This window comes from Euphorbia lathyris, chromosome 9 (genome assembly GCF_963576675.1).
Source record: "Euphorbia lathyris chromosome 9, ddEupLath1.1, whole genome shotgun sequence".
In the NCBI taxonomy this organism is placed as follows: domain Eukaryota; kingdom Viridiplantae; phylum Streptophyta; class Magnoliopsida; order Malpighiales; family Euphorbiaceae; genus Euphorbia; species Euphorbia lathyris.
Window position 1 is genome coordinate 15,043,836 of NC_088918.1, and position 15,393 is coordinate 15,059,228.

A 15,393-nucleotide genomic window follows, 5' to 3' on the forward strand; every position below is an offset into this window, starting at 1 on the left:
AAGAACATCATGATCTCCTGATCGCAAACAAAAGTCAGAGTCATCGTTTGGATAAAAAAATTTCAGATACCAAATTGACAAAAAAAAGAAGAAGCACATAAGTTATTTTTAGACTAAACCCTATAAGTTAATCGCAACTTATTTTTATTAAAGTGTGTAAAATATTTACTTTATAACTAATATTGTTCCAAATAACCAACGGATTAAATGCATCATTGCTCACTGAACTTACATAGTTGTTTCAAAATGGTCACTCAACTTCAATTTGTTTCAATAAAATCATTCAACTTTGAGTTTTATCTCAATTAGGTCACTCAGGCGATTTCAGTGATTAAAAATCATCGGAATGATAATATACGTGACATGTCTGCATGAGTCAACTCAAATATCTGATCGAAATGACACATGACATCCACGTATACGCCACATGGCTATCACATGTCAGTTATTTTTATGAGAAAAAAATAAAATTTAGTTTATTTTCATAAAAATAACCGAAATATGGATGTCATGTGTTGTTTCGGTCAGAGATCTGAATTGACTCATGCTGACATGTCACTTACGTCATCATTTCAATGATTTTTAATCACTGAAATTATCAGAGTGATATAATTAAGACAAAACTCAAAGTCGAGTAATTTTATTGAGACAAATTGAAGTTGAGTGGTCATTTTAAGACAACCATATAAGTCTAGTAACCAATAATGCATTTAACCCAATAACCAACTAAAAACATACAAAATTATTTTAATTTATCGATAAATTTATTTGTGACATTTTAAATAACATGCACACGAATAAAGGGCGGCCCGGTCGCACTACGCGTCCCCGCTGAGCGAGGGTCCGAGGAGGGGTCCCACCACAAGGGTGTACTGGGGGCAAGCCTTCCCCTAGGGATGGCAACGGGTAGTGTACCCGCGGGTACCCGGCACTACACGACCCTAATGGGAATACCCCCTAGGGTATCCGGTACCCGTTACCCGTCATAAAAAAAATTTATATTAATAAATATCATTGTTTTTTAGATATAAGACGTGAAATTTAAACCTCAACCATTTATTTTTCAACAATTGAGTGATACCACTAAGCTACTTTTATTCTTATTAATTAAGGTTCAATTTATTCAATTTTTAGATTGATGATTTATTAAATTTATAGTTTGTTAAATTTGTAATATTTTTTTATTTGTTGATTCTTAACGGGTAAGGGTACCCGCGAATTAAATGGGAATGGTATGGGATGCAAAAAGTATACCCGTTAGGGTAATGGGACGGGTACGGGTAATTAAAAAATAAAAAGGTAAGGGTTTGGGAATGGCATTACCCGCGGGTACCCTACCCGCCATCCCTACCTTCTCCTGCCAATTTATTTGGCAAGAGGCCGCTCCTAATACTCGAACCCGTGACCTCTTGGTCACACGACAACAAACGTTTACCGTTACGCCAAAACTCGCCCTCAAATAACATGCACACGAATTTTTTTTTTCTAAAATTGGTTTGGCTTAAAAACGGTAGATTAAATTTGCACAAACAATTTTGTGAAATCATAGAATTCTTATTCTATTTATTAGAATTAGACAACCATGATGTAACTATCCCAACATTCTTCACCTCAATATAATTATCAAAAAAAACAAACCCCATTAACCAATAAACCCCCGATTAACAAATCCAACCCCAAGACCATTGTGGATCCCACAAGTGCCCATAAATAATGACCTCATTCCAAACTTCTAACCCCAAACTGAACACACCCTCCCTCTCCTCTCCCTTTATTCAAAAAACCTCATAGTGTCGACATGGTTAACCAAGAAGAACACACCTTAATCCACAAAATCACCAATCTCTACACCCAAATCTCCTCCCTCAAAACCCTCAAACCCTCCAAAGATGTCGACACCCTCTTCACAAATCTCGTCCTCACCTGCATCCCCACAATCTCAATCGACGTCAAAAACCTCCCAATCAACCTCCAATCCATGAGAGCCAATCTCATCAAACTTTGCGGCGAAGCCGAAGGCCATTTAGAGGTCCATTTCTCAAACATTTTATCATCCTATGAACACCCTCTTGACCATCTCAATCTCTTCCCATATTACTCTAATTATCTCAAGCTGAGCCATCTCGAATTCTCTATCCTCTCTCACCATTTCCCCCACCACGTCCCGAACAAGATTGCCTTCATCGGCTCTGGTCCTCTCCCGCTTACTTCAATTGTTCTTGCTTCTAAACACCTGCCCAATACCTCTTTCCATAACTTTGACGTTGATTCGGAGGCGAATTCGATGGCGATTCGCCTGGTTTCGCCTGATTCGGACTTGAAGAATCGGATGTTTTTCCATAGTACTGATGTTTTGGATGTTGGGGATGAGATGAAGGAGTTTGATGTGGTTTTCTTGGCTGCTTTGGTTGGGATGAGTAAGGAGGAGAAAGTTAGAGTTATTGATCATTTGGGGAAATTTATGGCTCCTGGTGGGATTTTAATGGTGAGAAGTGCTCATGGTGCTAGAGCTTTTCTTTATCCTGTTGTTGATCCTTGTTGTGATTTGAATGGTTTTGAGGTTATTTCTGTTTTTCATCCTACTGATGAGGTTATTAATTCCATCATTATAGCCCGTAAACTTCAATCGAGTTCCGGTGATCAACAAGGTGTTCTTGTTGTTCCGAATAATAATAATAATAATCTTATACTTCCGAGCTGTTGCAAGTGTTCGGAGATTCATGGTTTTAATCCGCTTAATCATGGGAACATGGTTGAGGAATTGACCGTTGAAGACAGGGACGGATCCATGATTCATTAAGAGTTTTTGGGTGATTTATATCGATGAGTAAGTGCGTGTGTACACGCCCAATTGAGGATCAACTCTTTTAACTAGTTATCTCTCTTATTTGCCTATGGATAAAAAAAAAAATTGGATCTTCATATTCAATCTTTGTTTGTTCTTGATCTTGATAATTAACTTGTTTTTACTATGTTTATGTTTATGTTTAACTTGTGACGAATAATCAGGTTCGCTTTATGAAAAATTCTAATGAGAAATCGAGATGTAGCCGTGTATTACTAATTTGTCGATTTTTATTATTGGTCGGATCCATATCTGTTTTTGAGTCGCACCATAATATATTTACTTCCTATTTTTCATTTTTAATTTTTTTTTATGAAAATGATAAAATTGTCCAAATGGGAGCAGTGATAAGTAATTTAGAGGCGGTAAATAACAACACCCTATAAATATAGAGGTATTTTCAATATTTGGATCGAAAAGGTAAATTTATAACAAATCAGTTTGAAATAACACGTGTCAAAAAAACTACAAACGATATGTAGAGATGAGCTATTTTTTATTGATTCAACTAAAACTGCCAAATTTATGAATTAAATTGGCACCTAAAGTTCATATTAGTTTTAAAAGTAACCATCCAAGAAGAATTTTACTTCCATAAACAATACAATTGAAAGTCTAACATCCGTATAAAAATAACCATCCAACAACAATTTTATTGCTTAAAAAACACCTGTAAGTTTAGCGGATTTCAGATATCATTAACAAAACAAAAATCTATAGTCATAAATCTCATTATCTCCATATTACTCAACAATAATATATCAAGATATGCATACGTGCATGATATCAGTGTAGGTCCCATCTTCACTAAATTCTTATCACATATTGGATAAACAAAAAAATTAAAAACTCTAATATTATATCGAGCTTAAACGCATTTCATCCCTAAGCCTATTCTGAAATTACGAACAATGAAAAAATACTTGTTTTTTTAAACTAATAGATATGCCATTAGTGTAAAACAATTAGTACAAAACACGTGAACAAAATATTTAATTTTTTTTGAAAAGAAAATATTTAATTATTTAAATATATATATTTAATTAATTATTTATTTGTTGATTCAATTTGTCAATGATAATGATAAGTGCTTAATTATATATTTTATGATATTCTTTTTTATCTTATCTCTTTATCTTTAGATAAATTGACCTTTCATGCAAGTAAAAACCAAATTGACCCTTTATTCCCATATTTATATATAATAAAATAGCTAGATAATTATAATATAAATGAAAGAAGCAATTAACATCATAGGTTAATTACATGATAGCATAAAGTTAAATAATTTTCTCAACTTCTTGTGCATATGATATAACAAGAAATACTTTTTTAACTTTGTGTGTGAATAAAATAAATCATAAAATACAATGTATAAAAATTAAATTACTTGCTCAGAAATTGTCAATTATATGTAAATCACTATATTTTTACACGAAACCCCTTCCTTGTAATACTAAATCATTGACTTCAACCCTTCAATTAAAATTGACAAAATAATATATTTTGCATTCTGAATTTTTATTTGGTGAATTTGGCTCTGAATTTTGATTTTTAGTGTAATTTAAGTTTTTAAATATTATATTCAACAAATTTAGATAATAACTCATACATATAGTTACTTTTTTTACATTGCACACTAGAAAGTTGTAACGACTCGGTTTTAAAAGGTATAAGGAAATGTCTCTTATGGTTGTGGCACCCCATTTGAGTTTGATTTCTGGTATCATTGTTGGAATTTCTATAAGTGGAGTAAATGTAAATTATCTGGTAAGTCATTTTGTGGTTTTGAGGTTTTTCCTCACCTTGGATTGGAGATATCCCTCATCACCTAAACGTTTATCAATAAAAAAAACATGATACATAAGTATTAAATTTCACTAATTAAAAATTGAAGTTTAAAAACTGTTTGGTTTAACTGTTATCATCTATTATTTTTAGAAACCAAATGATTATTTGATTCAATAATTCACTATTTGTTGTTTAATGTTGTTGTTAACTGTTTACAGTTCCTATAGATGTTAACTGATTTTCCTTTCAAAATAGTTATTAGTAATTATTTGTCGATCCTAACTAAAACTTATGTTTCTACTATTTGGAGTAAACAGTAAAATGAGCTAAAAAAATGAAAGATCTGTTTAGTTCAACTGTTATGGTTAGTTGTCGCTATACACAGTTACTTTTCAACTTTGGCTAAGTAGAAAGAGCAAAAGTATTATTTTGGCAAGTAAAATAAGTTAAGAAAGAAGAAACAAACATTCCCAATCTGGTTTTTATGATGACATTATTTCTGTTATTGATGATCATCAACTTATGTTTGATAATAAGGATAGTGGGGCCTTGACTTATCTGGTAGAAACATCAAAAGGTATAAGAAATAGGGAAGAAAACAGATTGAAATATAGACCCCTTAGTTTTCTTTTTGTGTTTAATTTGGATATTCTTCTATAATTAATCTACCTATAAATATCATTGCATCATCTTCTTGTCTTATCATCAACTAAAAAGGGAAAGTCAGATTCAGTTTTTATAGTTAGACAATACTTAACAATATTGTGTATCTTACATCTTTCCCAATTTGCTCATAACTCAAATCTAGTAGGTATGAAAATCAAGTGGAGGATCCAATTCTAAAAGGCTAGGGTAAGTTTTTATTGGCTTTTGGCCCCCTTTATAAGATAATGAATTTTTTTACGGTGGGTCGGGATCAGTACTGATCCCTTCCACTCAGATGCTACCACATTATTTTTACTGTTGATGTGGCATCATTTGAGTAGAAGGACCAATACTAGTGCCGATCCACAGTAGAACTTCTCATGTTGGGGCTACAAAAAAAATTAAAAGTGTCCAATCCAAAATGGTTGGACACCTTTATTTTAGGGATAGAGTTTAAATATGAGAGTAGTTCTCTAAGGTTAGTTGGGATTCCCTTGTTGATATTTATTGAATGTTGAAAGGTCAAAATTGAAGGTTTTAATCTTAAACCAACAAAAGGGATAGAAATTCCTAAGCTTAAACTAGAACGAGATGAACTCCTAAAAGGGAATAAAACCCTAGCCTCCATAGGAGTGTTTGTATTTGATTGAATAAAAACATGAATAAAATTGGGGTTTATATACCTACTAAATCCTAGAAAAAAAGTATCATAAAGCCCTTAAAAAGGGATAAAGTATAAAACAATGACAAACTAGTACATACTGAGTGGTAGAATTGTGATAAGGTAATGGCAGAAGGAGGTGGTGAAGGAGTTGCCGGAGCAGGTGATGAGGTTGTGATTGGGATAATTAGATCAGAGGAGAGAGAAGAGAAAGAAAAAATAAGAAAATAAAGAGAAATGAAGAAGATGGTTTATTTGATTTTTATTTTTTATTTTGGAGTTTGTTTGTGATAATTAGATAATAAAGAGGATTAATTTATAAAATCAATAAATATAATGACAAAATTAGCTCTTTCCCCTTTGACTTTTAACATCGTTAGTCAATTTGATATGTGTTTGCTAATAAAATGAACCTCAAGGCACCAGTTTGTAAAATTTTAAACCACAATGGTGCCGATCGAAAACAGGTGTAACCACAAGGTTTATTTTTGTACTTTTTCCTAAAATATGTGACTACTAAAATTTTAGTGTCCGTTTGGTACGTTGTAATGTAATGTCATGTAATCAATGTTGTAATATAATCAAATGTGTAATATAATGGAATGGAATAATGATTCCATTATCATGTTGGCTAACAAATTTTAATAAAATTGATAAAGTGCAATTATCATTACAATACATATATTCATTTAGTTAAATACAATTTTCATTTTTTCCGCATTTATCTCGGGGTTCTTTTTCGTTTTTCACATTTTTTTTTCATTTTTCATTTTTTCATGTTTTTCGCCTTTTTCGTTGTTTTTGCTCTTTTCCGTTTTTTCTCTTTTTTTTGTGTATTTTCCCATTTTTCATTTTTCGTGGTTTTCATGTTTTTTCTCATTTTCATGTTTTTCGCCTTTTCCCGTTTTTTCATTTTTTGTATGCTTTTTCTCGTTTTCGGTTTTTCTCATTTTTCTCTTTTTCACAATTTTTTTGTTTTAATATTTTTTTTTTCGTATTTCGCCATTAGTAATAAAAATACAAGTGCTAATCATAATGGGGATTCATGGGAGCTATGGTTTTCTCCTTCTCATGGGAGCTATGGTTTTCTCCTTCTCGTGGGAGCTACGGTTTGTGGTTTGGTTATTTTGAGATTTGTTTTCTCTCTCTCAGAACTGTCTTCTCTCTCTCAGATCTGTCTTCGTTCTATCTCGGATCTATTCTCTCTCTCAGATCGATCTTCTCTCTCTCAGATCTGTCTTCATTCGATCTCAGATCTATTTTCTCTCTCTCAAATCTGTCTTCTCTTTCTCAGATCTGTCTTTTCTCTCTCTCAGATTCGTCTTCTCTCTCTCAGATCTGTCTTCATTCGATCTTATATCTGTTTTCTCTTTCTCAGATCTATCTTATCTCTCTCAGATCTATCTTCTCTCTCGCAGATCTGATGGCGAAAGACAGAGAGAGAGAGAGACCTAGGGTTAGGCGGACCTTGGAGGGGGGCGGTGATGGCGGCAATTCCGATCTTGGTGAGGCGGATCGGGCGGCTGGGGTAGGGCGGGCGTCGGATCTGGTGCAGGATGGAGTGTCGACTGGCGGCGTTGTGGCTTCGGCAGGGGATGCAATGGAGAAGAGGGGGCATGGCGAGCGGGTGAGGGACCGCTCCCGGGAGCGGGGTTGGGGGGGCTTGGCAAGGGTCCGATGGGTTAGATCCGGCAGGATGCGGCGCCGGTTTAGGGGATTGGGGGATGGAGGGGCCTGGGATCGTGGGGACAGGGGCGTGACGCCTGGATCGGTTGCCTTGCTTGTGGATTCGGCTGGGACGCAGGCGGGGCCGCTGGAGGGGGATTCATCGGCAGGGAGGTTGGACGAGCGGTGCCCTGTGCCTGGGGCAGTGGTTGCAGGATGTTTGGGGGGTGGGCGCATTGGATCGGGTGATGCAGTTGCCCGCCCCTTGCTCCCGACGATCCCGGATGGACGGGTGGGCAAGTTGCCGCCTGCGGACTGTGCGGCGCCTGTCCTCCCTGCCGATGGCACCGGGCACTGCAGGGGGCCTGCCGATGCTGGGGCTGGGCGTTGGCCTGGTTTTTCCAGCATTGTGTCTGGCATTGATTGTCCTATTCCGGTCAGTGCTGGGCAGGCTGAGGCTGCATTTGGGGGGCAGGTTGCCTCGAGTCAGAGCCCTTTTGAGGCTGGGCATGATATTCAGGGACAGAGGAACATGGCCTCCCCCAGGACTGCAGTTGGCAATAACGGGATAGGTAAAGGGTCTTGGAAAGACACTGTTATGGGAGTGGTTGTGGAGGAGCTCTGCTTTGAGGAAGTGGAGATGGTACGGGATTCTGCGGATCTTTTCTCTGATTCGGACGAGGAGGATGGTGTCCAGGATGATCCTCTTTATCCGGTTATTAGACTGTCTTCGGAAGAGAAGAGGGAACTCAGAGAGAAGTGGAAGGTGTCTTTGATAGTTAAGGTGTTGGGGAAGAGGATCAGCTTTAATTATTTTGCCCAAAGGATTCAAGCCTAGTGGGCTAGGAAAGGGAAAGTCAGTATTACTGACCTTGAAAATGACTTCTATGTCATCAAGTTTACTAGAGTTGAGGATTACAATACTGTGATCAAGAGGGGCCCATATATTATTTTCAACCAGGTTCTGGCTTTACGGCCTTGGGTTCCTAATTTTAATCCCCATGATTCTACTGCTAACAGGATTTTGACTTGGGTTAGGTTTCTGGGCCTTCCCATTGAGTATTACAGTGAGAAATTCCTAAGCAAAATAGGAGGCATGGTTGGGAAGGTCCACCATGTGGATAAGACTATTATTGGTGCCATTAGGGGCAAGTTTGCTAGGGTTTGTGTGGATGTGGATCTTGCGAAATCCTTATTATCTAAGTTCTGTGTTCAGAACAAGGTGTTATTTATCGAATATGAAGGCTTACATAACATTTGTTATGATTGTGGCATTTATGGTCATTCTCAGGAAGGTTGCCCCAAAAGGGAGAGTGTTTTGAAGGAGACTGTTATGGAGAGTGGGAGTATTTCTGTAGGTAACCAAGGGAATGAAGGAAACTTCGATCCTTAGATGGTAGCTAAACGGACTACTCGTCGTAGAACTCAGCCTCCTATTATGCAGAATCTTCCTCCTGATATTATCAAGAAGGGGATTTCCGCTCCTTCTAAGCCTATGGCTGCCCCTAGTGTGAAGGAGAAGCCTATCCCCAAGGCTAGGGAGGAGGCTGGTACCAGCTTAGCTCTTAAGTCTGGCTCTAGGTTTGGTGCCCTATCTATTGAAGACGTTCATGAGCCTGTCCAGGGAGATGAGCTTATGGAACACAGTTTGCCGGGTCTGGAGTCTGTTGTGTCTTCTGAGCTAGTGGTTGATTCTGTTAATCCCCTCTTTGCTTCCAAGAATGAAGCTCAGGGGGGCCCCCTGGTTCAGGCGGCCCGAAAGATGAAGGAAACTAATGAGGGTAGTTCTTCTATTCTTACTGGTGGACCTGGAATTGGGAATCCAATGGGGGTTATTAAACCTGGCTTGAAAAAGCCAAAGGGCAAACAAAAAAGCATCCAGAATTCCTTGGCTTTTTCAGAGAAGAGGGGACCTGCGGGTACCTCGGTGAGGCTCTCAGGAGCCCCTAGTAAATACCTGGCTTAGGTAGGTTGGTGCGGTCAGTCTCCTCCTTTCTATGGACTTGTTGTGCCGGAATGTTAGGGGTGCGGCTAGCAAGGCTACCCGTATCCATATTAATGACCTAATTAAACAGTTTAACCCCTCGTGTTTTGCTTTACTGGAAACTAAGATTAGTGGAGAGAAAGCAGATGAGGTGGTTAATAAGTTTAAGAACTAGAGATGTGTTAGATCGGAGGCTACTGGCCGAGCTGGTGGGATCTGGCTTTTCTGGAGGCCAGATCGGATTCATTTTGATGTTATTAGTATCGATAAGCAGTTCATTCACTGTAAAGTGAGCATTTCTGGTATTACTCTCTTCTTGACTACCCTTGTGTATGCTGATCCGATCTTAGTTAATCGCAAACGGATGTGGGAGATCCTCTTTTCGATGAGTGGCAGCATCTCTGAGCCCTGGTTTATTGCGGGAGACTTTAATGGTATCGACCTTATGAGTGACCAGAGAGGAGGTTCCAATCATTATGTTAATCGATGTCTTCACCACAAAAATAATATGGATTTATGTGGTCTTTCCGACTTGGGGGCTTCGGGTCATAGATTCACTTGGAAACGCAATAGTACCTTTGTTCGTTTGGACAAGGTCTATGCTAATGTGGCTGCCCTGACTTCTTTCCCTGAGTGTTCTGTTTTAAATCTTCCGTTCCGTCATTCGGACCATTGCCCTATTTTGTTTAGACTTTTGAGAGGCAACCGGCCTAGGGGGAAGAGACCGTTCCAGTACCAGCTGGCGTGGGAGTCCCATCCTAAGTTTAAGGAGTTCGTCCAAGATAATTGGAAACCTCATTCGAATGTCCTGCAAGCTTCTGAAGGGTTCAGGAAGAAGGTGCTTGGTTGGAATAAGAATGTCTTTGGGCACATTATTAGAAGAAAGAATAAGTTGTTAAAAAGGATGGAGGGCGTTCAGCGTAGGTTGGATGTGAGGTTTGATCACAGTTTAGATGGCCTCCTTAGAACCCTTCAGAAGGAGCTGGAAGCTGTGCTTAGGCAGGAGGAGCTTCTCTGGTTCCAGAAGTCTAGGAAATCCTGGATTAGGGATGGGGATCGTAATACCAGGTACTTCCATCTGTCTACTATGATCAGGCGGTAGAGGAATAGAATTGAGGCTATCAAAGATTCTGATGGGGAGTGGGTGTATGAAGATGAGGTGATTCGGAATTTGGCTATGGAGTTCTATAAGGAGCTTTTCAAAGAGGATCCTGTTCAGCTGGAGAGGGCTCACTCTATTGCTACCTTTCCTTTGATCAGTGAGGATATCAGTCAGAGTGCCTTTCTTCCTATTTCCCGAAAAGAGATTGATCATGCCATCTTCAGCATTGGGGCGTCTAAAGCGCTTGGTATTGATGGTCTTCCAACTGGCTTCTACCACAAGCACTGGGGTGTTGTGAAGGAGGGTATCTATGAGTTTATCATAGGTGTGTTCAATGGGTCTAAGGATATTGAGCTGGTTAATAGAACTCTCATGGTCCTTATTCCTAAAATTGATAAGCCTTCTTCCTTTTTGCATATGAGACCCATCAGTCTTTGTAATGTTCTTTACAAGACGATTACAAAAATTGTGGCTAATAGAATCCGTGGCATTCTTCCGGAGATCATTTGTCAGAATCAGGGTAGTTTTGTACCCGGTAGACAAATTATGGATAATGTGGTGATTGCCCAAGAAATGGTGCACACTATGAAGATTAGGAAAGGGAAGAAAGGCATTGTGGCTCTTAAGCTGGATTTGGAGAAGGCCTATGATCGCATCAACTGGAACTTCCTGATGGAGAGTCTGGAGAGAGCTAGGATCCCGGACAGTTGGAGAAATCTTATTAAGGTTTGTATTACTTCTCCTGTGTTTCAGGTTATGGTGAATGGGGATATGTCGGAGGAGTTCTCTCCGGGTCGGGGCATCCATCAGGGTGATCCTATGAGTCCCTTCCTTTTCGTTATTGCTATGGAGAGGCTGTCCCACCTTATTCAAGATGCCATTGATATTGGGAGTTTCCACCCGGTGGCCATCAACAGTTTCTGTCCCCAGGTGACCTACTTATTCTTTGCGGACGATGTCCTTATCTTTCTTGAAGGTAATGAGGAGCAGTTGAGTGTCATTATGGATATTCTGGATTGTTTTTGTTCGGCCTCTGGTCAGAGACTTAATATCCAGAAATCTAGGATGATGTGCTCTAAGAATATGAATCCGAGAATTTGTAAAAGATTAAGTGATTTGTCTGGTATTCCTCTTACTAATTCTCTTGGGAAGTATCTGGGGATTCCTCTCCATAGTGAGAGAGTGTCTAAAGTTTCTTTTAAAGATACTTTGGACAAAGCCAATACGAGGTGTGCCACGTGGAAAGCCAAGACTCTCTCCCTCGCTGGCCGTCTGACTTTAATTCAATCTGTGAATTCCGCTACTCCCAACCACATCATGCAGGCTTGTCAGCTTCCGAATCATGTGCTTAATGATCTTGATAAGATTAACCGAAGGTTCCTATGGGGGGAAGCTACGGAGGGAAGAAAGATCCACCTGGTGCCTTGGAGTGAGGTTTGTCAGCCCAAAGATTCAGGGGGTGTGGGCATTAGGAGAGCTAAGGATAATAATAAAGTTTTATTAATGAAACTCCTTTGGCGTATGTGGCAATGCCCCTCCTCTCTCTGGGTTCGCCTTCTTTGTGGTAAGTATCGAAAAGATAAGATCTTTGGGGGCCCGAAAGAGAGAGTTATCAATTGTTCCTTCCTCTGGAAAGGGCTTAGCGCCGTTTTTGCTGAGTTTTGCTCGGGGGTTGGTCTGGATGTGGGTAATGGTAAGTCCATAAGCTTCTGGTTTGATACCTGGATTGGGGATAAACCTTTAGTGGATGTGTGCACTTCCCCCCCGCCTAGTGATATCCAAAACTGGAGGTTAGCCGATGTGGTGGACTCTGAAGGGGACTGGGTTTGGCCTAAATTTGATTCTTTCTTTAGCCTTGAGACTCTCCTTAGAATTAGAGGAGTGAAGGTGAGTAATCAAGAGGAAGACATGGATAAGCATTGCTGGGCGCTGACTAACAATGGAGTCTATTCTTGCAAATCTGCCTTTGAAGCTTTTTCCCTTAACAGGACTGATAATCCCTCGGATATTTGGAAGACCATTTGGTCCCTTAAAATCCCCTACCGCATGAGGAGCTTCCTGTGGCTGGGCGTAAAAGACAGATTACTTACTAACTCAGATAGATACAGAAGGCATTTGGCGACCTCTGGAGCTTGCGGTAGATGTAGAGGCCATGTTGAATCATTGTGCCATGCTCTGAGGGATTGCCCTAAGAGTGAAGAGGTTTGGAAGAAAATTCTCCCTCATCATACTTTCTCTTCCTTCATGTCCCATTCTGTGAACGACTGGTTCTCAGATGAGATTTTTGATAATAAAGCTGTGCTTTTGCCTAACTTAGCTGAGTTCTTCTTGAAGAAACTCTCCTCTATTATTGATAGTTTCAAAGGTGAGTCCCTTGCCAGATCTTCCCCGAGTAGTGATGTCCACCTCGTGAGCTGGAGCAGGCCGAGAAAGGGGGTTGTGAAGCTGAATACTGATGGTTCCTGCCTCAGTAATGGTAAGATTGCTGCCGGAGGTGTTCTTAGGGATGCGGGAGGCGCCTGGCTTTCTAGGTTTACCCAGAATTTGGGTTTGGGTTCTTCCTTCTCTACGGAGCTCTGGGGCATTCTCTCTAGGATCCAGCTGGCGATTAGGCTGGGTGTTAAGAGGCTTTCTGTGGAGTCAGATAACTTGGAGGCCATCAATATGATTTTGGGTAGTCATGCCATGGGTCTTCATAGTCGCAACCTTATTAAAGTTATTAAGAGGCTTAGGCCCTCATTTGATATCCTTGAGTTCAGCCACATTTTTCGGGAGCAGAACCGTGTTGCAGATCACTTGGCAGCGGCAGGCCATGAAGGGGTGTTAGGTGTTTCTACCCTTACCGTTCCCCCTTTCGCTCTTTCTCCTCTTCTTTTAGAGGATAGGATTGGGGTTAGCTTTCCTAGGCTAATCCCGGTGTAGCTGCTTGTTTTGCTTTGCTTTCCTTTCCTTTTCTACCAAAAAAAATAAAATAATGGGGATTCATGCCTCTTTTGTTCGTAATATCTATTACATAAATTTACAAAGAAAAATTAAGTGATATATTTGTGCTTCCATTACGACAAAAAGGATATGACTAACCAAACATGATAATGGACATTCCATTACAAAGCTCGGGAACTTAGATTTACATCTTTAAATTAATTCAGTTTGATCTCTTTCACTAGTAATTTCATACATTAAAATCAAATCGAGTACAAAAAAAAATAGAATTAAAAAACCGAATAGAGAAGTTTTGGTTTAATTTCCATACACCTCTTATTAACTTTAAATTGTTAAATTTTGGGAAAATTACACAATAGTCAAAGTTTTGTTCTCCTAAACAAATTTATTAAAATATTAAATCTGGTAGATTTTTTTTAAAATTGATTTTTTTCCGGTAAGTGACTAACTAGACAAAAACAAAATCAAAGTTGTAATATTATGATATTTTAAGATTTAAAATCATATAATGATAAAATATAAAAAATGATTTTCATAAATATAAATAGAAATTAAAATCTGATTTTTGATGTAATTTACTCTTAAATTTTCTAATTTATTTTTTAATATATTTAAATACCTACTTTTTTAAAATTAAATTTCTAGTGTTGAAAATAAATATATTAAGTTCTCAATTTTCAATTTTGATAAATATATTAATTGAGCCCTCCTTTAACAGGATTGTTATCTGCTCATGAGATTATGGACTACGATTCATTTGGTCAAAGATTTTAGTAAATTTTGGCCCAGCCTAGCCCAATTATTGAAATATAGGAATCTCTTGTATTGTAACTGTAATTTTCCCATTTTTTAATGTGTTAGATTTTAAAAATAAAAAATTAATTAAGGCACAAAGCCCAATTAAGCCCTCAACCTATATACCTAAAATCAATTGAGTCCTTGTTTTCTAAAATCAGCAAATCAATCCCTATACTTTACTAAAACCATCAATTAGACATATGTTAACAGAGAAAGCTAATTTCTATCAAATTGGACACATGTACTTTCATTTTGTTTGAAGTGTTTCTAATTTCGTCTAACAGCATCCATAACCATTATGGGAGTGTAGTGACAAAGTTTAGTAACATCTAATCGGTATCAAAATTGTAATTGTTCAGGACCAACATCGTAATTTATCAGAACCAAAAGCATAATTTGTTGAGACTAAAAGCGTAATTTTATACTTACAAAAAGCAGATTTATAAAATACTCCAATTTTGGATTTAAAGGATAAATTTTTTTATTGTAACTAAAATTGGTAACAAACCAATTTTAGTTACGACCCTTTTAGTGTTTGGTTGTTACTAATTAGGGGGCGTTTGGTTCGGGGTCTTTAGGAATTGGAATGGGAATGAGAGGGTTTCATTCCCTTTGTTATTGTTTGTTTAACAAAAAAATTCATTCCATTTACCCATTTTAGATTATAGGATTACCTCACTTTAGGTTAACCCATTACCCCAAATCTTGTAGGGAATTGGATTCCCTTTCCCAAATTTTTTGTTCTTTTTATTTTATCGAACCACAAACCTCTGAAATTTATGAAATTCCAGAATTTCTGGAATTTTTGAAATTCCAGAATTTTTAAAAAGTCCAAAATTTCTGGAATTTCTAAAATTTCAGAATTTTAAAAATTTTAGAATTTTCGAAATTCCAGAATTTTTGGATTCTGGAATTCTAGAATTTATGGATTCTAGAATTTCTGAAATTCTAGAATTTTC

The 15,393-nt window shown here is 38.1% G+C and overlaps 1 protein-coding gene across 1 annotated transcript; it reads left to right on the forward strand.

The window, feature by feature from the left end:
* The first annotated feature begins 1,753 nt into the window (after nucleotides 1-1,753).
* LOC136206357 (nicotianamine synthase) lies at nucleotides 1,754-3,045 on the forward strand. The gene has a single exon (XM_065997382.1). The coding sequence runs from the start codon at nucleotides 1,799-1,801 to the stop codon at nucleotides 2,798-2,800; it is 1,002 nt and encodes a 333-aa protein (XP_065853454.1). The 5' UTR covers nucleotides 1,754-1,798; the 3' UTR covers nucleotides 2,801-3,045.
* The last annotated feature ends 12,348 nt before the right edge of the window (nucleotides 3,046-15,393 follow it).

Coding starts and splice junctions, on each gene's coding strand:
- LOC136206357 (XM_065997382.1), top strand. CDS start 1,799: ATGGTTAACCAAGAAGAACACACCTTAATCCACAAAATCACCAATCTC.